Source organism: Gossypium raimondii, chromosome 5 (genome assembly GCF_025698545.1).
Source record: "Gossypium raimondii isolate GPD5lz chromosome 5, ASM2569854v1, whole genome shotgun sequence".
Taxonomy (NCBI): domain Eukaryota; kingdom Viridiplantae; phylum Streptophyta; class Magnoliopsida; order Malvales; family Malvaceae; genus Gossypium; species Gossypium raimondii.
The window spans coordinates 4,633,962-4,654,118 of record NC_068569.1 but is presented as its reverse complement, the minus strand read 5'-3'; the positions used below and the strand labels follow the sequence as shown (position 1 = coordinate 4,654,118).

At 33.1% G+C, this 20,157-nt stretch overlaps 4 protein-coding genes across 5 annotated transcripts; 1 reads left to right on the top strand and 3 right to left on the bottom strand.

Annotated features, from left to right (window-relative positions):
* Window positions 1–264: 264 nt before the first annotated feature.
* Window positions 265–2,920, bottom strand: LOC105769510 (uncharacterized). The gene is made up of 6 exons (XM_012590195.2): window positions 2,706–2,920; window positions 2,544–2,600; window positions 1,750–1,903; window positions 1,206–1,303; window positions 1,009–1,074; window positions 265–615 (listed from the first exon to the last, which is right to left on the bottom strand). The coding sequence occupies exons 1-6, from the start codon at window positions 2,832–2,834 to the stop codon at window positions 580–582; spliced, it is 540 nt and encodes a 179-aa protein (XP_012445649.1). The 5' UTR covers window positions 2,835–2,920; the 3' UTR covers window positions 265–579.
* Window positions 2,921–4,008: 1,088 nt separating this feature from the next.
* LOC105770578 (uncharacterized vacuolar membrane protein YML018C) lies at window positions 4,009–7,031 on the bottom strand. 2 transcript variants are annotated; one of them, XM_052631865.1, is made up of 8 exons: window positions 6,651–7,031; window positions 5,864–6,241; window positions 5,497–5,711; window positions 5,187–5,257; window positions 4,974–5,075; window positions 4,769–4,886; window positions 4,437–4,572; window positions 4,009–4,301 (listed from the first exon to the last, which is right to left on the bottom strand). In XM_052631865.1, exons 1-8 carry the CDS (start codon window positions 6,720–6,722, stop codon window positions 4,239–4,241), a joined length of 1,155 nt encoding a protein of 384 aa, XP_052487825.1. In that variant the 5' UTR covers window positions 6,723–7,031; the 3' UTR covers window positions 4,009–4,238. The 2 variants fall into 2 exon arrangements, with proteins under 2 accessions (XP_052487825.1, XP_012447298.1); XM_012591844.2 differs by having other exon boundaries at window positions 6,642–7,027.
* Window positions 7,032–12,620: 5,589 nt separating this feature from the next.
* LOC105765773 (VQ motif-containing protein 33) lies at window positions 12,621–13,622 on the bottom strand. Its single transcript, XM_012585025.2, has one exon. It carries the CDS (start codon window positions 13,432–13,434, stop codon window positions 12,844–12,846), a length of 591 nt encoding a protein of 196 aa, XP_012440479.1. The 5' UTR covers window positions 13,435–13,622; the 3' UTR covers window positions 12,621–12,843.
* A 1,657-nt stretch (window positions 13,623–15,279) lies between these two features.
* On the top strand, window positions 15,280–17,049 carry LOC105770355 (uncharacterized). Its single transcript, XM_012591522.2, has 3 exons — window positions 15,280–15,798; window positions 16,538–16,687; window positions 16,793–17,049. Exons 1-3 carry the CDS (start codon window positions 15,559–15,561, stop codon window positions 16,868–16,870), a joined length of 468 nt encoding a protein of 155 aa, XP_012446976.1. The 5' UTR covers window positions 15,280–15,558; the 3' UTR covers window positions 16,871–17,049.
* The last annotated feature ends 3,108 nt before the right edge of the window (window positions 17,050–20,157 follow it).

The window sequence follows — 20,157 nt, the reverse complement described above, 5'->3', positions numbered from 1 at the left end:
GATTTTTGTCTTCCATTAGTCGGGCTTTGAGGGGTCATTGCCGTTGAATTGACCAAATTCTTAGGGAGTCTGGCTATGCGCTCGAAAAAAGAAAAAAGCATAACAAAATTTTTAATGTTATGCGAATACCAAAAATTTTAACGCTTAAGCTCAAAATTTTGATATGCGCTCTCCAAATTCACTTCAAAGCAGCTTTTGGATTTTACAAATGAAGAGAATCACACTTCTAATTTTATTTTAGATTTAAGAAATAAATCATTTAGATAACAATGAATAATTTTTTAATCTCATTTATGAAATAAAAAAACTACATTGCTATGGTAACGAAATCGAATTTTCCCAAATAATGAACATAATTTAGGTTTTGGATGTCGACCCATTCGTAAGTCAACAAAATAAACAATTCCTATGTTCTTAATCATGTCGTCCCATACTACAACTACATGTTTCATAAAATTTAACATAAAAATCTAAGGTGGTGTTGTTCTCCATCTTCACAGGAAATTTCGACCGGCCTTCCATAAGTCAACTCACACCTCCAGAAATTGATCAGATAACCAAAGACAAACAAACACGTTATTATAGAGGAATACCTCCACCCGAATACTCTACCTCCTGAAAATTTGATCAATTTAAAGCGAGAGTTAGTAAATAGGCTCCACATAACACCAGTCATAGCATCAAATACTCTCACCATTTGTGACAATGGTAGCCACATATGTTAAAAAAAGTATGAACAGTTTCGTCAAGTCAGTAGACATGGATTTAAATGATGAATTGCTTAAGATGGTCAGAGCCAATTATAACATATAATGGAATCTTCATATATCTATAGTCACCCACTAGCACTTAGCATTAGATGTTACTTAATCAGATGAAATATTTCATTAATCCAGTCCCTTCCCCTGCCCCCTTAATTTTCACTTTAAACCTTATTGTTGGATTGTGCTGGATTCCATAGGAACAATAACTGAACATAAACTTTGCGCAAAGGAAAAAGGGATCAACCTGAGCAGGGGGTAAGGATGACACCCAGTCTGATGCATGTGTAGGAAGAAGCCCCAACGTGTTAAGCTGTAGAACCAAATAAACCAAGTAAACAGATGCACGATATTAGATAACTCAGGTGTTGTCCCATTTCCTTCTGTCTAATAGTCTTCATGGGGAAAATCATTAGGAACTGACAAAAGGAAATTGCAACTCACCTTCCAAACACCAAGCGCTAAGCCACCCAAATTAAGGGCAATGAAAAGCAACTTAGGCCCAAGAAGATCTACTTTATTGTCTTTATAAGGCTCAAAAACTGCATAATCAAAGTGAAATAGAATCAACTTTAGAAAAGAAATTGCTCAAAAACATTTGCAGATTGTCATTCTTACACATCCTATACACTTTACAAGGGGGAAATAGGCTATTGTACCTGAATAGAAATGGAGAGAGATGCCAAGCATAAATGGAGACTATAACAATTAAGCTTGTTAACAATGAAGTGCCAAGCATAAATGGAGACTACACAAGCAAATTAGATAGGTTTCTTCTCAACAATGAAATGCCTCATTAGTACCTTGTAGTCATAAAGGGTTAATTATTTCATTCTTGGTTAGGGTATCTTACCGACCTTATTCTTTCCTCTTTTGAAAATTTAGCCACTCAAAATAAAAAAAACAAATCATGGAGAAATATAGGAAGAAACAAAAATAAGGTAATAATACAGGATAAGAGAAAATTTAGTAGTAAGAGGACACTTACCCTTCCCAACCCCTTGAAGAGCACTGATAGGCTGCCAAAGTGCAGAAAAAGTTATACCAATGCTAAAGAGATGCACAGTATTTCCAGCCATCCACATCATGAAGCCCATCATTAGCAAATTCTTGAAAGGTGCTTGTGCCACCTCCCAAGCTTTCTGTTCAAAAGTAAAAGAAATATCATCTTAAGTAACAGATTTTGATTGGTTCTAAAGGAACGCATAAACGGCTAAATGTGATATACTCAATCTTGCTATCAAATACTATTTCCCATGAGCATCAAACAATAACTAGAACTAAACCACATACCAACCCTCAAATCTCAATCATGCATGAAGCAAGACATCAATGCTTTCCCCTTTATCTTTACTTTAAACTCTTCCATACATACTGAACTGAAATGCGACCTAGTGTCAGACATCTAATAAAGAAACAACATTGATGATCCATGCATCACAACATAGGTAGTAACTTGTTGCTATGCCACAGACCTTATGCTTTCCGAACATGCATTGGTTAAAAATGTGGTGAACAAGGGACCAGCAATTCAGAAACAATTCTGTTGTAACAAATGCCCAATGTATAACTAGAAAAGCCCTAGATGAATTCAATCTGTTCCATGAATTTATTAGCCTAAACATCCAGTACACTTATTCATGACTTGCAATAGATATTTTCCAGTTAGATGCATAGTTTTTCCATCTACGTCCATAATTAAATCACAACAAAATTGAAAAATTCAAGTGTTTAAGATCCAAAAGGAAATCAAATTAAAACACAAGGTTAAAAAAGAGAAACCTGAGCTTTCCAATTGGATTCAGCATCCTTCTTTTGACGACTTACAGTCGAATCGTCCTGTCAAAATAAAAAAGGTGAAGCCCCCAAAGTGAAACCTAATAAAAATTGAAAGTGAAAGCATTTATTAAAGAAAACAATTCTAGAAAAGAAAAAACGGGAAACCTGATCCACAGAGGCACGAGTGAAGCCGGGAGGATCGGGGATGTCACGAGAAGAAGGAGCAGTGGAATTATCGGAGAAATCAACGGCCCATCTTCGGCCGGACCCCATTATTCCTTTGCCTTTCTCCATCTTTCTTTTCTTTTCTCTCTACCTCTCCGAGTTTCGTACTTGGGACTACGGCACCTTCTCCTTCGATTTTGACGGCCGCTTTTACTGCTGGGTTAATATTGTATCGGGTTTAGTTTCAATATTATTTTAATATTATTTGAGTTTAATTAGTATTTAAGATTTTGTTTTTCTCTTGACTAAGTATCTATACCTTTTTTGTCGAATATTTATTAGATTATTGAAAACTAAACTCAAATATTAAGAAAAAATCAAAAATCAAACCCAAACTAAATAATACACTAATCCATTACTATTTTTCTTTTTCTTTTAACTTTAATCACTGAATTTGGAGACTTTTAAAACTTGATCCTTTAACCTTTATAAGTTCACATTAATCCTAAAATTTAATAAAATATTTTCAGTTTAATCCTTAAATTTCAATTTGATTCCAATTTGGATTATATTTTAATAAGCAAATCTTTTTCAACAACTTTTACTCTTTAACTCTGACCCAATCTAAAACTTCAAAAGTTTTTTTTTTTGTAAAAATAAAGGATAAATATTTTCAATTTAAAAAAAACACATTTTATTTATGGATGAGAATTCTCCTATGAAATTGTGTTTTCTTGTTAATTATATAATATTTTTAAAATTAAATTAAACAAGTCATATGCAATTTTTAAAAGAATTTAGTTATTTATCTATTTCAATACTAATTTAAAGAATAAAATATTGATATTTATATATTAACATTTATTAATTACATGATTATATGTAATATATAACAGAAACAATACTTGGAATCATATTATCCCAAGGGTTAAAAAACTAGTTTCATTATAAAATAAACTTTTCCAGTTTTGCAGCACATATTTAGTAAAAGCAATGAAAGTATTCTTTGTTTAATTTCTAGATTTACCTATTTTCAGCATTTTCTTTAATATTTTTCATTTTTCAAGAAAATAAAATGGACTATATTTCGTTCCAAGTTTCTACTAATTCTATATCCAAGTAATCAATTTGTTCATTTACTTTAAAGGCATTTTTAAAGTAAAATTTATATTTAATTTTACAAAAGTTATTAGAACATGTGTGATATCTAGTTATGGAAGTAAAAATCTTTGCGATATGATATGCTTTTTCTTTCAACAAATTCTTTTGTAAGTGGACAAAAGCCCCAGATTCAACATCCCCGTTTCAAGCGACAAACCATTGTTCATGTAATATTTGATTTAACATATAGAAAGCAAAGCTAATATGGATTGACCCTTATTGTTCATGTTTTGCTCTAATTGTCAAATAACCCCAGGCAACATTACTCGATTTAAGGCATCTAATCTCCCACACCCCTACAATTGTTTCATTGTTTTACATTTAAAAGATTAAAAACATTTTACGCTCCTCTGAAACTTGCAAAACGACTTGCTACAACTGCGGTTTTCTCGAAAACTTGTCGGACACGTTAGCTATAACAAAACCTGCAAACACCTGTATCCACGAATGTGGTGAAACAAGTTACACACAACTGTCTTTTAAAGTATTGGTAAGAAGCTCGAGAAAGCCAAGGCTTCAATCAGCACCCAAGGAGAAAGTAAAAACGGAAGTGAATACTGGTTAAGCTACCTGAATGCACCCAAAGATGTATACTGCGGAGAAGTGTCGGCCATGTATAATCATGTCAGCTACCATTGCTAGGGGTATTGTCAATGACATTCCCAATGTTGCAACTAATGGAGTTGTCCAAACCACGGAAAGAGCCCTGCATCATTTTTTTCAACGACTAAAATCTCTAACAAAACCATCACCCTGTATTGGATTGGTTCTTTGTGCTAACCGAGCAATAAGCCAGGTCCATAATACTGAGCTATAGATTAACGCAATGAAAATGGTTCGCTCGTTTCGGGTCCTAGTAGCATTCAACTAGTTCAAAAGTGAAAGGAGGTTTATATACATACCAGAAGTAGTCTGAGAGAACGCTTCCTACAAAGCCGTTTAAAAGCACTGCCTCTCCAACAGATGCTGAATGGGGGAATGCAAATGGAGGTTCTATCCCAACAACATTAAGTGGCCACACTGCAAATAAGCTGAGCATTTACATTTTAAGAGAAAAGATAGAACAAGCATGCACCAAGTTACTAGGAGATTTAACAGATTGTTTACCAAGCCACCAAAGGCCAAGAAGAGTAAAGAGACCGACATATCCAAAGAACTTCTGCATATCGACTTTCTCTCCTTCTGATCCAGCAGATTTCTTGAGCAGAACTGCATAAATTGACCAGTGACTCTGAATAAAGCAGAAGAGCAGAGAAGCAGTCTCGCCAAATTAAATAGATTAAGTCAGTATTCAATTTAGATGCATAGAAAAAAGCCTACCTGTAAATAAACCATATGAAATTGCAGACAGAAGACCAAATATATTCCCCATGATGGAGTGTCTTTTAGCTCTAGACAACATGAACAACACATGGTTCCATAAAAAAGAAAATCATGAAACAAAAATGCAAAAACCATTTCCATTGCAGGGATTATACGAAGAGCATCTTAAGCATATTACTACTCGAGCAGCCTAAACAGTCTACAGCATGAATTTATAAACCTTCCAGGGTAGATTCAACGTATTCTTTAGGAATAAGGAAATGTTAATAAATTATTGAAATAACTAGCAAAGTAAGACCCAACGCACTCAGAGACACTAAGCATTTCATCCGATGCCCATGTCTTTCCAATTGTGGTCATAGCAACACCAGTCATGCTAATAAATACAGCAACCACTTTCGCAACATTTACACTGTCCTGGCTGAGGAGAGCTCCGAAGAAAAGTGTAAAGAGCCCTGAAGTAGATGTTAGGACGGTAGTACTCGCAACACTGGTATTTGCCAGTGCAGAATTTGATAAATACTGCAAGATATCAAAGCAACTGTGTTAATCATGCATCACCACAAATGCACACATGCTTGAAATCTTATTGGTGTTAACTTATATCATCCCCCTAATAAAAAGTGTAATTAGCTAATGATTCTGACAAAGAAATATGGACAAAATTATGTTACCTCAGTTGTAAACCAAATTGGAGTCAGGTATAAACTGCACTTGGCAGTTTCCCATGAACTCGTTCCACCGCCATGGTCAGGCAAGTCAGGTACATCTTTCTCAGTACTTGAGTTGAGAGGCTGCCCCTCTTCTCTTTCACTAAGATCCTTGTCAGTTATCAGGCATCTTTTAAGGTCAGCTTCAGCACTTTGGGGCAACTCATTGAGTCCAATGGAGGTATCGATAACCGAGCTGCCATCGTAGAGGTTTCTATATAAATTCGCATTAAATAAGTTGCAGATCCAATCCTTTAAAAGTGCTATGGGTAAATAAACAACCATAAGGGACACTCCAAGATAAGTGAGTGCAAATGGCTGTTTGTATTCTGAGAAAATCCTCTGCAACAACAACATATAATAAGGATTAGCCGAAAATTGATCATCAAGATTTGAACAGATTCTTTAACTCCGCCTATGCGGATGCGAGTCGAATGAAATATCTGATCTTCAATAAATATTAACCAAAAAAAATCCATAAAAATCTCAAATTATCTAACAAGAACCATAGTTTCGGAATTCTTATAAAATGTTACAGGACTGAGAAATGAGAATCAATGAAAAGTATCCCTCATAAAATAGTCAAATCAGAAAAGACGAAAGGCACAGAAAACAAAGCAATAACTTGGTTCCTGTAAGCGTTTCAGATCACAAATCAATTCATTTTTTCTTTCCTTTTCCAGCCATTTATTGGCAACCAAACAATAAAAGGAAACAGGGTATAACAAATAGACACACACACCTGTGTTACCTCTGCAGATACGACCCATATAAACACAACAGTAGCAATCAACCCTAACCCAGCATTATACTTCAAACCCATCACCCCCAAAACACCAAACAGTATGGTAGACGCTGAAACTTGACTTTTTACAAAAAGAAAGAAGAAACAAGAATTGGCTTTGAAATTGCTATAAAACTTTGAGTTCCATGGTAAAAGCTGTGTGGGGATCTTCTCTGATCTTATTTGTGTGCAATCACGCAACCATATTTAGCTGAAGCAGGGGGGATGTTTTTAAACCGATTCACAAACAATCGGTGGAACCAATATGTGCGTTAATGACGAAAGGTATTAAGTCTTTGATTTGAGAATTTTCTCTTTTTTAATATTGCCGTTAGTTTGAGGACAAGACTGCGAGAGTGACAAGTGGTTAAATGTCAAGGAAAGATCGTTAATATCTGCGACGAACCCCGCTGAAGTGGCGTTTTAAACTTCGGAGGAGCCTTTTTTTTTTTCTAAACTTTTGATAAAACGGGGGAGATGCATGCGGTCATAGGATTTGTGGGGCCCAGTCCATTTACCGGTCAACCATCGGCACGTGAGTCCTTCAACGTGGCAAGGCAAGGCAATACACACTAGAAAGCTCTGTAAACTTTCAGCAATTAATTGATTATGCCTTAAATGACCGTTTTCTTACCCAACTCAAGCTTTCTTGCATTTGCTCAAAAGGCGGAATTATGACAATGAAACGAGAAAGCTGAAGGAAAATGGGGTAATTGATTCTTGGGGTATATTAATATCTGGCTAATCCCAAAAGGATCCAGGATATCTAATAGTGGAGATTCCATTATTAGACGAGAGTTGGGGTTAAAGTTATCTATGGGTCGAATTAGAGTTGGCATTAAATTGAAAATAAATATATATATGTATACTTAAATAACATTAAGATATGTGTAATTTAACAAGTAAATGCCTTTAAAATAGTAACAAAATTAATAATATCCAAACAATAACAACAAAATAATAGCAACATAATAGTGAAATGGTAATAAAATAATATTTTTTATAAATTTGGGTCGAGCTTGAGTTAAAAAAATTTTACCCTGCTTTTTGAGTGAATCTCGTTTTTTGTTTAAACTTATTTTTCAAACTTATATTTTTATTCAAATCTTTTTATTTTCGGGCTGACTTAAAAGATATTTGGTTGGAAAGAAATACAGGCTTTTGGTAGCCCAAAAATGTGAAAGTACTTATTGGGTTTGGGGAGAGGTTTTGAAAGTCTCGTGTCGAGAAATTTGCCATCTTTATAATCTTTATGGTTGGGCTCCAACTAATTTGCCGGTGAAGCCATTATTACGTCGTTTGTGATTGTACTTTTGTGCATAAAAAATTAAATAAAATTGAAGGCATCATACGGACGTGCACACCGTAATTTGATAAGGCTTATTATTATTTTTAATTAATTAACTTTTGAACTGATTATTTTGATTAATAAATTTTTTTATCGATCATTAGAAATTAACAACAAAATTGACGTGATCATTAAAAACACCACATTTTAAAATAAAAATATACTTTAAATTTATTTTATCATCACTCTACTCATACTCAATTATTAAATATAAAATTAAATGTTCACTTTCAAAAAAAGGGTAAACAATTGAGATTGATAAAATTTACATGTAAACTTCACCTACATCATGGGTACTATATATTCTGAAAAATTAATACAAATACAATATGTATAATGTTTTAAAAAATATGTGATATATACCTTAAAGCACAATTATAAAAGAATAAATTATAAAAAAAATGCACTAGTTCAGGAAAGAAAAAGATGTAGCCCAGAGACGAATCTAGAGAGTTAGCAGGGGTCTTGATCCCCTTAAAATAAAAAATTACTATTTAGGCCTTTTAGAAAATTTTAAAATTTTAAATTAGTAAAAATAAAATTATACTTTGACCTCCTAAAATTATAAAAATTTGATTTAATCTTCTAAAAATTATAAAGATATATACTATTAAAAATTAAAATTTTATTTTGACCCCCTAAAAATATTTCTTAACTTCGCCCATGGGGAAGTTACATGATAAAATCAAAATAAGATCCAAATCCAATGACAAATCTCCTGTTGTAAGTGGGTTTTTCATAGTCAACACTCTTTTCTTTTCTTTTTTCAAATGATAGATGATAATTTAACTTTCATATACAAGTCAAACTCTCATGCAAAATTCAAAACAAGGTATTATGAATCCCAACAGAAAGTCTTTCTTTCTTTCACTTTCTTTCCATAGTTAAATGGTTCTATGTATGGTTTTAATTAAAGAATTTGATATTTTATATGATAATGACAAGAAAACAATTCTTATAAAGGAATACCCTAAAACCTAAGCTAATATACGATGTTTAATTAATTAAAAGAAGACAACAATTTTGAAATGTTCTTTTCTTGTTGGTTTTTAATTGTATATTTGTTCATTAATTACATGTAAAAGATGTAGATGCATAATTAAGTAAGATCTTCCCGATCATGCTTATAGGTGTATACATTGAGCTATTTGACTTCAGCCATCGTCTTTTGGCTTGAAAGTATTTACTTGCTAACATTCATCAACGTTTTCTTTGTTTATCCTATAAGAGATAAAAAATCATAAAATAAATGATTATATTAGGATTATTTTAAAAATAATTTTAAAGTGTCTAATAAAATGTGTCATTTAATATTTTTAAAAGAATTTCTAATTAATACAATACACTTTCTAATACTAGATTGATTCCTCTTAATAATATTTTAATCTTAAGTAGTAGTTTTTCTGTCCAACTAGATTTATGATTTATGGTATGGTGAACTAAAACTTAGAATTTTAAGATTTATAATTTTAGGAAAATATTAGATTAGGATTTAGGGTTTAAATCTAGGGTTTTAAAATCTATATAAAAATAGAATAATTTTAAAGTTAAAAAATAGTAATAAGAGTTGATTGATATTTATTGAGAAAAAGAAAGGAAAGGAAAGGATATCCAATCCAATCCCCAATTGTGGCAAGAATCTATATATGCTTGAATCATCAAATTTCAAGTAACAATAAAGGGACCGAGCCGGGTCTAGACATCTTATAGAAGGAAGGACGTATAACATGAGTTGAAGAAAATAGGTAAAATTTAATATTGATAAGTCAGCCTTTTGAGTGGTTCAATTATATGATGGAATATATTTCTATTTATATTATTATAAAATTCTTAATCGAGTGTAAATGAGAGAATTATAAAATCTCTTTAATAAATAATTAAAAGTATCATTTAAATAATCAAATATTGAATTTGAAATTGACGAAGACTTGTATTCAAATCTTTCATCAATACTCATGATTGATCAAATGACTAAATTTTCTATAAATATATTATTTACATAAACTTATTTTATCCCATCATGAGAGTGATATAATCCAATATATGTGTTTTAACTCTTTTTTTTTCCTTGCCTTTAGAATCTATAGAATTTCTTTGTTTGATAAAAAAGAAAAGTGGAGTGTAGAATGCTCTCAAATTCACTATCATTGACAAATTTCAAAGGCTGATCATGAAGAAGAAATGATGGAAATGTCTTGTCCAAGTGACAATTTCAAATTGCACATTCCCATTCCCAACCCTTTGATGTTGAGTTAACAATCATGGATGTTTCTCGTTATTTGGCCAGATTTTAATGTATTGCTTGACCTCTTTTTAATGCGTCTATACGGGAAAAAAGAACATCTTATCCTGCTACATGCTTATTGTCCACGGAAATTTCGGAGCATTTTTTCTGATGCTTTTTTAGCTAGGTTGCTTTATATCTGAACTATTCAGTTTTATAGCGCGCACTGCATTAGTTGTTAAAGAAGACTAGATCCTGATTAAAGCAAAGGGAAAATCCAGTTTTATTGTTAAAGCAAACAACTTAGCAACTAATCCACGTCATTGAAGTACCCCCATACGACACGCACAAGTTCTAATACTGCAGCACATAAGGGTTTCTAGTTAATCAAGGGAAGGCGATAATGCAAGTCTCCATCAAGATTGCCCCCGTAAATTATCCTTCAATGTGAAATATACTCATTTTGTTGCTTAATTGACAAGTTTTGAAAACAACACAAATAGGCTCAGATATCTAATGTTTTGGTGTAATTAATGTATATTTGTCATTTGGCCAAATGTGAATTAGTAGAAAATAGATTGACGAAGCATATAATAATTAGCTAAAACAACTCGATTACGCCACTGTCTACAAAAGGCCCACACGTTTTACTTTTCTGATGCTAACTAAATTGGTATGAATGTGTTGAGAGTGTTTTCACTGTGAAAAATGTTGTTCCCCAAACATTAAAATTACACACACATATATGTATCTCAAATCATTAACTGCGTATGTTAGATATTTTTACTGTTCTGTCTTTTACTTGAGGAATTTTATTTGATTTCTTTTTTTTTTTTCATTGCGTATTATAATTTAGTTTTAATTATTACCGCGAAATTATATATTTTAATAATAATTAAAGTATTTGTGCAGGCAATGCCAATTGAAACTCAAGTCAAACTAAAGCAGGAAACAGGGGATATCCAATCATTATCATCAGACGAAAATGTAGAAACGACGAAACCAAACAAAACCGTGTAAAGCAATTGATTAGATTAGACCACGACTTTGATTAGTCTTATGAAATTCAACGGTACAGCAATTGGAAACCGCGTCAAAATGGAAACCATTTTGAAATTAATTAATAATAATTATATATTAAATTTGTATACTATTAAATAGATAAAAATTAAATTAAATTAAATTGTGAGTAAATTTAAATTTAAACGCATAAATACATCAAGTTAAGAATACTAAATGTCTACAGCTATTACAACGGTGTTTTTATCAATCTTGAGTTGGTATTGAGTTAACTTGTAATCTGTCTCAATCAACAACATTATTAATATATACAATAGATGAAGGTAATAACTTGAGCATATTAAAATAAAATTAAAAGAAGCTTTAGTTTATGGTAAATTTAACGCTTTATTAATCTAATTAACGGGTTCAAATATCATTATATACTTAACTTTACTGGTCTTTGTTACAATAAAAGAGTAAAATACCCTTAGATAATATAACTCAGTCTAATTGTAAAAAATATATTTATAATTTATCTAATTAAGTTGGTGCTCAATTGATTTATTACATAACTCAACTAGAGACTTAGATAATAGTAGTTTTAAACAACTTATAATCCCTAAATGTTTTTTTTCTTTATTATATCCATAATAATTACTACGGTCACAGAAATTCTTATGACTTTTTATTTCACAGATTTGTTACAAATATTTTTTACATTAGTGTATAATATTATATAATCTTTTGTCTTGACTCGTGTAAAGTAATGATTAATTTTTTTATAAAACACCTGTTTAATACATATTTAAACCTTGCTACCCACTCTTTACCCCAATTAGATAATCTTTTAATCACAAAAAAAGGAAGAAAAATATAAATTAAACTGAGAAATGCCAACCATGTTAATCACACTATTGCTCTGAGGAAAAAGGTCAAAAGCCTAAAACAACGACCACTTTTAAAGTCCGAAATTGTAGTACTACAGTCAGATCAAAGGTTCGACGTTGCAAATAAGAAGGAATGAAATTTACTAATAAATTTCTTTCATCCCACTTGCTAATAAAAGAGACGGATACACAGCTTCCTAGTTGCTAACCTCACCAAAAATCCTTGATAGGTAAATTATAGCCTATTGTCGTAAACTTTATGACCTGTAACTGTAATTATTATTGTTTAAACATGTTTTATCATCCGTAAGTCAGAAACAGGTGGAAGGTCTGTTAAATCAAAGTAATTTAAAAATAAGAAAGCCAGACATTATTGGGTTGGCAAGGTTGCCATTCCATGGATAATCTCTGAGACGTTGAATATTATTTCATACACAATTTCTACTTTATTTTAGAGAAAATAAGAGGATTGCAGATGAGAATAATAAAGATAATTAATCATCATAATTTCTGTAACATGTAGTTATTAACATAATTTCTACCCTGTAAAACTACAAGAAACCATGATATCAACCCCTACAGACAAGGATACTCATACACCAATAGTAACAATAACACCTTTTAACCCACAAATAATCCAAGGGGAAAAAGTTGTAAAAAGTTTTACTATCATTTTTTTTAGCATATTAATAGAATAACCTAATCTCGTTTCTCCTGACCTGGTGAAGTAATTGGAAAAAGTGTTAAGAGCTCCGGTGGTTGGGTTCCTCTAGGCGTATTTAATGGTGATGGGTGCAAGTAAAATCCCTTCTCAGCGATCACCTTTTCCTCCTCCGAAACCATACGAGCAGGTGATGATGGTGATAGGGTGCCAGAAGAACTCGAGTAAAAGAGTGATTCAGATCCTAGTGGAGTCACTGGACTGCGAATGGGCGAGTCAAGCCGGAGAGGAGCTTGGCTGGGAGGAGAGACGTAGTGAGTAGGTGAGTTGCGTATAGTGGCGTGACCAAGCTTGATCTCCAGCTTTCTCATAGACTGTCGTTGCCTACGTTCTTGGAGCTTGAAAGGTGGACGGCGTGGTGCTGTTGGGTCACTTGGAAGGGAGGTTTTGGAAGATAACCGGAAAGTAAGAGGGAGTTTCTCTGTGTCGCAGGCAAATCCTGTAAGCTTCTGGACCAGGTCCCTGAAGGTGTTTGCATCAGCCTGAACGAAAGTTGTTGGAGATGGCGTTGCAGGTGATGGCGATGGTGATGGTGAAGGTGAATCTATGCTGCTCAGGTGCTTTCCCATTGCAAGTAGAGGAGCTAGCTAGCTAGCTAGAAATATTTTGAGAAAAAGGAAAAAAGAGGGATCAATAATCAGCTTTAGAGGAACGAAAAATTGGGCTAAAATTAAACGATTAAAGTAATTTTTTTGATGGTTTTATAGAGAAACGAAAGAGAATGTTTGAAGGGATGCTTGTATATATGTGTTGTCAGCGACAGTAGTAATGTATTTTTGGGTAATAAATAAAACAGTTGCTTTGAATTTGAAAGGGTACTGTATGACATGGGCGCATGGCCACTTGCCGTCGATGTAATTAATCCCTTACCGGACTAACTTTTTCCATCGTTTAAATTGAAAATTAATTGTTTGGAATTTTAAAATATTACGAATCACCTCCCCACAAAAGTTGGATATATTAGTAAAATATATTATATTATTAAAAAAAATAAACACGAACTTCAAATATTTAATCCTTATAAATCATTAAATTGGTATAAAGAATACCTTAAATCTATATAAAAAAAGCATTCTTTCTAGATGTTGAGATTATGGGTATTTAAGTACTTAAGTTCAAACCCCACTATGTGTAATTGTGAGTTTTGTTTAATTATTTTAAATGTTCAATGTTTATGCTTTTATATCAATTTGATTTTATTTTGTATTCAGTATTATACTTATTATCTTTATAGACCATCAAATTGATACGAAGAATACTTCAAATCTATATATATATATATATATATATATATAAACATTCTTCGAGAGGTAGAGATTATGGGTCTTTAAGTACACAAGTTTAAGCCTCAACATGTGTAATTGTTATGTGAATTTTATAAAATGACTTATTTCCGTGGTTATTTATTTTATTATCCATGTTATTAATGACCTTAAATAGGATAACACAATTAATAAGTAATTTTCATAATAAATAAATCGGATGAAGTTGATAATCATTAAGGAAATATAATGAACAGTAAATGATGTATGGATATCCATAAGCACCAGCTACCTATCTTATCAGGAACAAGTTAACTATGAAAATGGTGGGGGATGATTCTGTAACAGATGAAAGAGGAGCATTTAAAGAAGTTGAGAGGATCAATATTAGACCCCATAAACTGCATCTTACCTAGCAAATTAAGATTTTGAACCCAACAATAGCTTCTCCACTTTCATCAATGATTTTGGTTAGAACCACAGGCAACACAATAAAATATTTATTTTTAATATAAAACTTGTTATACATGTATATCTTCTATCTTCTATAATCACTCTAAACATAAAAACATACTATTATGTAAAGCCATCAAATTTAAAGGATTAAAGAAAAGAACTTTCTCTTTTTACATATCGGAATTTGACCGCTCACATTTTTATTACAGATTTTGCTTATATCTATTTTTTTAACACAATGTCTAAAATTATTTATAGTCCCTCCATAATCTATAAATAGGAGGATAATACGCTTTAGCACACTCGAATTCACGTCCTCCTATAATGGCAACAATACCTATGCCAATCGAACTAAAACTCAATAGGTAATATTTTAAAGTTGTATGTAAACTTTTTTTTATATGAAATATATATTTATTTTCCTGTATTCTCAAAATATTTTCTATAAAATTTCATACATGTAATATTTTAACAGCAAGTAATAAAAAATATTATAACTCGAATAGGAAATTAAAAAAAAAAAAAAGGTCAAGAAGACTCGTTAGAAAATTTCCTCGCAAGCCACCCAATTTAGATGATGGAACAATATAAGGCAAGATGGGCCCAATCTACCCGAGATGCATATTTAGGCTCTGCCCGATTACCGCAGATCCATAAAAAAAAAAATCAAAAGAAAGGAAGGAAGAAAGAAAAATCAGAAACAATTACCACTAGTATTATTAGCTTGATATGATATATTTACGTTTCCAGCTTTTGACCATCCGTTCTAACAATAGCAAAAGAATCTCCAACCCAAACACGACATGTGTCGTGGAAGCTCATAGTTTGCTGTCTCTGCAGTTTTCCCATTGAAAACGAGGGATTACGCCCCCAGGCCCAAAGCCAAATTCTCACCTTTCTTTCTCTAATATAGTTTTTTTCCTGTAGAAAAACACAAGCCAATATCTTTGATAAAGGAAGATAGTAATACGGGACATGAAGAGTTGTGCGTGTTTTTACCGCCCAGTGATTGTGGCCAAATCCATCGACCAGAAAGACATGAGCTTTGTATCGACAAATAGAGTGGCGTTCGGTGCTGGGGTTTTATCTCAAGCTACAACAACCGCAGGGTCCAAGGGTTCAAAGGTTTTGGCTGTCAGAGCTTCTGCTGTTGATTCCTATGGGAGCTCTTCCGATTTTGTTGAGCGTATGGAAAAAGCTTGGCTCATCTCTCAGGTACAATCTTTTCTCTTTTTTTTTAAACCTTACCATCTGTGGCCTGTAATTCAAATCTTATTAGTTTCAATGGGGGTTTCGAATTGGTACACAATCAACATTATATCAATGATTCAATTCCCATGATGATAGATTTTCTTGTTTGTTGCAAATCTGTGCATAATGGGTGATTGATAAGCGATTGGGTTTAAAGTAATTTGGATTGCATCTGATTGGGTTTATGTGGAATGATTTTATTTTCTGCAATTTTCTGATAAGTGATAATGGGTGATTGATATTGGATGCATCTTAGATATTGATATTTAAATTCTGGAAGCTCCGGTATCAATGGCTTTATCTGATTGAAGATGTTGAGCAGGATGGGATTGAGTAGTTCACCATTTTTCTTCATTAATACTATACATATTCAAGTACGTGGTTGTATTCCATGTTCCTTGGTACCTACTCCTTTGTATTTGGTGAACTCCATGATCACTGCTGATACATCTGATTCATAAAGTGTTAAATTTCCAATTGGTCCATTCCATTTGCCATGAGATAGAGAAGTACTATAGGAAAGAATTTCTAAGATATATAGTATTAATACTATAAAAATGCATCTGGACTGAATTTACAGGGGAAAATAAGGGATTGAAGACATCCATGTAGGGATGCTTTGGAAACCTGTTCAAGGCTAAAAACAAATTTACTTCCTCTTTTGGGTCCTAACATTTTCATTTCTCTTGATGATTTGTTCTAGCAACCAAGGCCAGTTGTTTGTTCTTCATGCAACTCCAAGGGGCACGTTGAATGCCAGTGGTGTAGAGGTACAGGCTTCTTTATCCTTGGGGATAATATGCTCTGCCAAGTTCCTTCTAGGAATACCACTTGCGTGATTTGTGCTGGGAAGGTATAGTCATCTCTATACGACATTGACATATTTGCATGCAATAGACCTCCTGTATGGCCAACTGCCCAACTAAAATACATTTTCTTTTCATTGGTTATATTATAGGGATCAACGTGCTGCTCTGACTGCAAAGGAACTGGATTTCGGGCTAAGTGGTTGGGTGAACCTCCTCTTTCCAAATAGTATATAATTTCTCTGTTATTGTCTGTTGCCAAATGTTGTAGGTTGTAAAACCACCATAAAATTTATTTGTTTTGCCCGTTGAATAGCGTACCTTCTTTGTCTCCAAATTGTAATCTCACCATGTATTCGTACAATCTTATCTCCTTATAAATGAGAGAAGAAACAACAATTGTTACTTATTGATTGAAATTGTTAACACGTACAATAATTAGTTGTTTATATAGACAGTTAAGAGTTATTTAAAAAAATCTTATTTCTATGCGTTAGTATGATGATATCATTATCAAATTGTACCATAATGTAGTATGAAATGCAGCAAAATATAGTCTTTCTGAAGAAGGCTAATTAATGCTTATAATGCTTTTTTAAACTACCCCTTGGAATGGAATAGCTCAATTAAGTTGAAATTTGTTCCTTCTCCGAAAGGAAAATGTGTGAAAGAGGAAATGTAGAATTTGGGCTTAAATGATCAGGATAAATCTTTGAAGCCACTTCTCGAGCCTGTAAGGAACAAGGACGGGATTTTCTCCAGCAGGCTTTGGCTCTGCTTTTCTCTATTCTCTCCTTCGAGTAGAACATCCTTTTTCATCATTCTGCTGGGTCTCTTCAGCTTTCTGCTTCTTGGTCAGAATTTTAGCTCGGTTTTCTGATCCCATCGGTGTTGAGGTACATTTTGGCCCTTTCTCAACCTTCAGTTGTTTGGCATCGCTTCTGTTTTGATGTGCTGCTACTGATATATCTATTCTATCTGGTTTTGGGTCTTCTTGTACTGCTCCTCTGCTCTTTTTGCTCGATCTGGTTTTTGGTTCCCTGTCTACAACTCCTATGTTTATTTCCAGGTTTCTATGGTTGTTGACTAGGTATTTGTTTTATTGCCTCAAAGAATCAGTTTGGTTGGCCTCAGTGTTGTTTTGGCTGTTCTCTTTTCCAGGTGCTTTGGCTTTTCCTCAAGGTGCTTTTCCGTTTTCTGACCACTCTTTTGTTTTCGGGTTCCTCTTGAGACCTGACGTTTCTGTTATTAGGGACCAAGAGTATTCTCTCATGGAATTGTCAAGGTTTAGGCAAAGCCCCTACCATTCGGGCTTTAGAAAGGGTTACTTTTAAGCACAAATCCTCAAACATCATCCCTATGGAAACTAAACAAAAGAGTGCTAAACTTGAAAGAATAAGGAATAGGTTGGGTTTCTTTGAAGGTTTTTATGTTGAGCCAGAAGGCTAGTCTGGAGGCCTCGCTCTTTGTGGACCGTTGATGTTGGGATGGTTATTAGTAATTCCTGTAAGAACTTCATCCATACAAGTATGCATTGGATTAGTGACATTGCTTGGAAATGTACTTTTATTTAAGGTTGCCCGCAGATAAAATAGAAGAGGGTGCTCAACAATATTGTGGTTTTGAATAATGACAAAAAGAAGCCTTGGTTGACTTTGGGGGACTTCAATTCCATCAAATCCCAGACTGAAAAAAGAGGAGGAAGACCAGTCGATCATTCTGCGTGTAGGGAGTTTGAAGAATGGATTGATGTTTGTGAATTAATGGAATTAAACGTTAGTGGTGGGGGTTTCGCTTGGTTGAACAATAGAGTTGATTCGGAATGTATTCAAGAGAAACTCGACAGAGTTTTTCTCAACAACCCGTGGAGTATTTCTTTCCTGAACGCCAATAGGATTGCTAAAGCCGCCATTGAATCAGATCACTCTCGATTATTGTTCAGCTTCATAAAAGAAGAGGGGTTAGGAAGTGTTTCAAGTTCGAAAAAAAGTTGACTCTGGATGAAATAGTTACAAATTCTTGGTGCCAAGATGAACAGGGTAGCAACAATAGTTTCTTGCATAAGATCACCGTACCAGGAATAAACTAATTGAATGGAATAAAAGAAAGTTTGGTAATTCGCATTAGGAAATTTCTAGAATCACCAATTGTATCACTCTCTTGCAAGCCAATCCCATTGCAACATATTCGACAGCTGAAATTGTTATACTAAAAAAGAAACTCGGCACCCTTTGGTTAATGAATGAATACTATTGGCATCAAAGATCACGAGTTAAATGGCTCAATCACGGGGATAAAAACACGAGGTTTTTTCATGCGATGCTGCGAATCATAAAAGAAGCCATGCTATCAGAGAATAAAGAAGGGACATGGGTTGAAGATGAGATTGGTATTCAAAAGGACTTTTCGGATCTCTGCAACAATTTTTTTGATGAAGTTCCAAGCTCTCATATGGAGGCTATGTTAAATCCCAAGATATGAATGACTCTTGAAGTCGAGGTCACGGATGAGGAAATAAAAGCTGTCGTTTTTCATTTAGAAGCTCTCGATGCTTCAAGATCAGATTGATGTCCTGGGTGCTGGTACAATATACAACAAGGGAAGAGATAAAGATGAGTATATGGTGGTATTGAGGAGGTCAGTTCACCTAAAGAGACGGAGAGCCATAAATGGACAAGAGGACAGGTTATTTATAAGAGTTTATTTATTACCAGAAGAAAGAGTGATTGCTTAGAGTATACTGAAAGCTTAAAAGGTCAATCCCTTCTTCATTATTTGGAAGTTATTTATAAGAGAGGTCATATAATAGCCCAAATTTTTGGTTTTTGGATAAAAAATATTGAATGTGAAATAAGTATTTGGAGAGGAAATACGAATTATAAAATTCAGTAAGGATTAAATTGAGGATTTTTGAAAGTTGGAAGACTAAACGTGCAAATTTATTAAGAAAAGGGGTGAAAATTTAATTATGAATACATATTGATACATGAAGTTGGAAAATCAAAATATGAACTAAATTGAATAAAGTGGAAAAGTGCAAGGACTAAGTGCAATTTTCCTATTTTGTGAGATGGTGGCTATATGCAATTTTACCATTATTAATAGATTTTTGGAGACAAGATTAATTAATGGTAATTAAGCATGAAATGTGTTGAAATGTGATTGGTTGATAAGATAAGGATGAAACTGAAAGAAAAAGAAAAGTGTAAAATTTTTTATACAACTCGAAGGCTGAATGGCAGCAGCTTGGGGCGGCAAAATAAAAGGGAAAGAAAGAAAGGAGTAAAATAGAAAGGAAAGGAAAAAGACAAATACAACAAAAAAAAAAAAAAGGAAAATTTCTCATGCATTTTTATTGAGTTTTTTTTTTTTAAATTATAGATTAATTTCATATCTTAGAGTGCTATAAGAATATTTTCAATTATGGAAACTACTTAGTTAAAGAAGTGAAGGAAAAACTTAAGAAAGTAGCGAGAAAATAAAGGAGAAAAGTATGATTTTATGATTTTCTCAATAT

Coding starts and splice junctions, on each gene's coding strand:
- LOC105770578 (XM_012591844.2), bottom strand. CDS start 6,722: ATGGGTTTGAAGTATAATGCTGGGTTAGGGTTGATTGCTACTGTTGTG. Junction 4,573..4,768: donor GTTCTCTCAGACTACTTCTG/GTATGTATATAA, acceptor AAAATGATGCAG/GGCTCTTTCCGTGGTTTGGA. Junction 4,302..4,436: donor ACATCTTTGGGTGCATTCAG/GTAGCTTAACCA, acceptor TCGTGGATACAG/GTGTTTGCAGGTTTTGTTAT.
- LOC105765773 (XM_012585025.2), bottom strand. CDS start 13,434: ATGGGAAAGCACCTGAGCAGCATAGATTCACCTTCACCATCACCATCG.
- LOC105770355 (XM_012591522.2), top strand. CDS start 15,559: ATGAAGAGTTGTGCGTGTTTTTACCGCCCAGTGATTGTGGCCAAATCC. Junction 15,799..16,537: donor AAGCTTGGCTCATCTCTCAG/GTACAATCTTTT, acceptor GATTTGTTCTAG/CAACCAAGGCCAGTTGTTTG. Junction 16,688..16,792: donor GCGTGATTTGTGCTGGGAAG/GTATAGTCATCT, acceptor GTTATATTATAG/GGATCAACGTGCTGCTCTGA.
- LOC105769510 (XM_012590195.2), bottom strand. CDS start 2,834: ATGGAGAAAGGCAAAGGAATAATGGGGTCCGGCCGAAGATGGGCCGTT. Junction 1,304..1,749: donor TCTTCAAGGGGTTGGGAAGG/GTAAGTGTCCTC, acceptor TTGATTATGCAG/TTTTTGAGCCTTATAAAGAC. Junction 616..1,008: donor CATCCTTACCCCCTGCTCAG/GTTGATCCCTTT, acceptor TCAAATTTTCAG/GAGGTAGAGTATTCGGGTGG.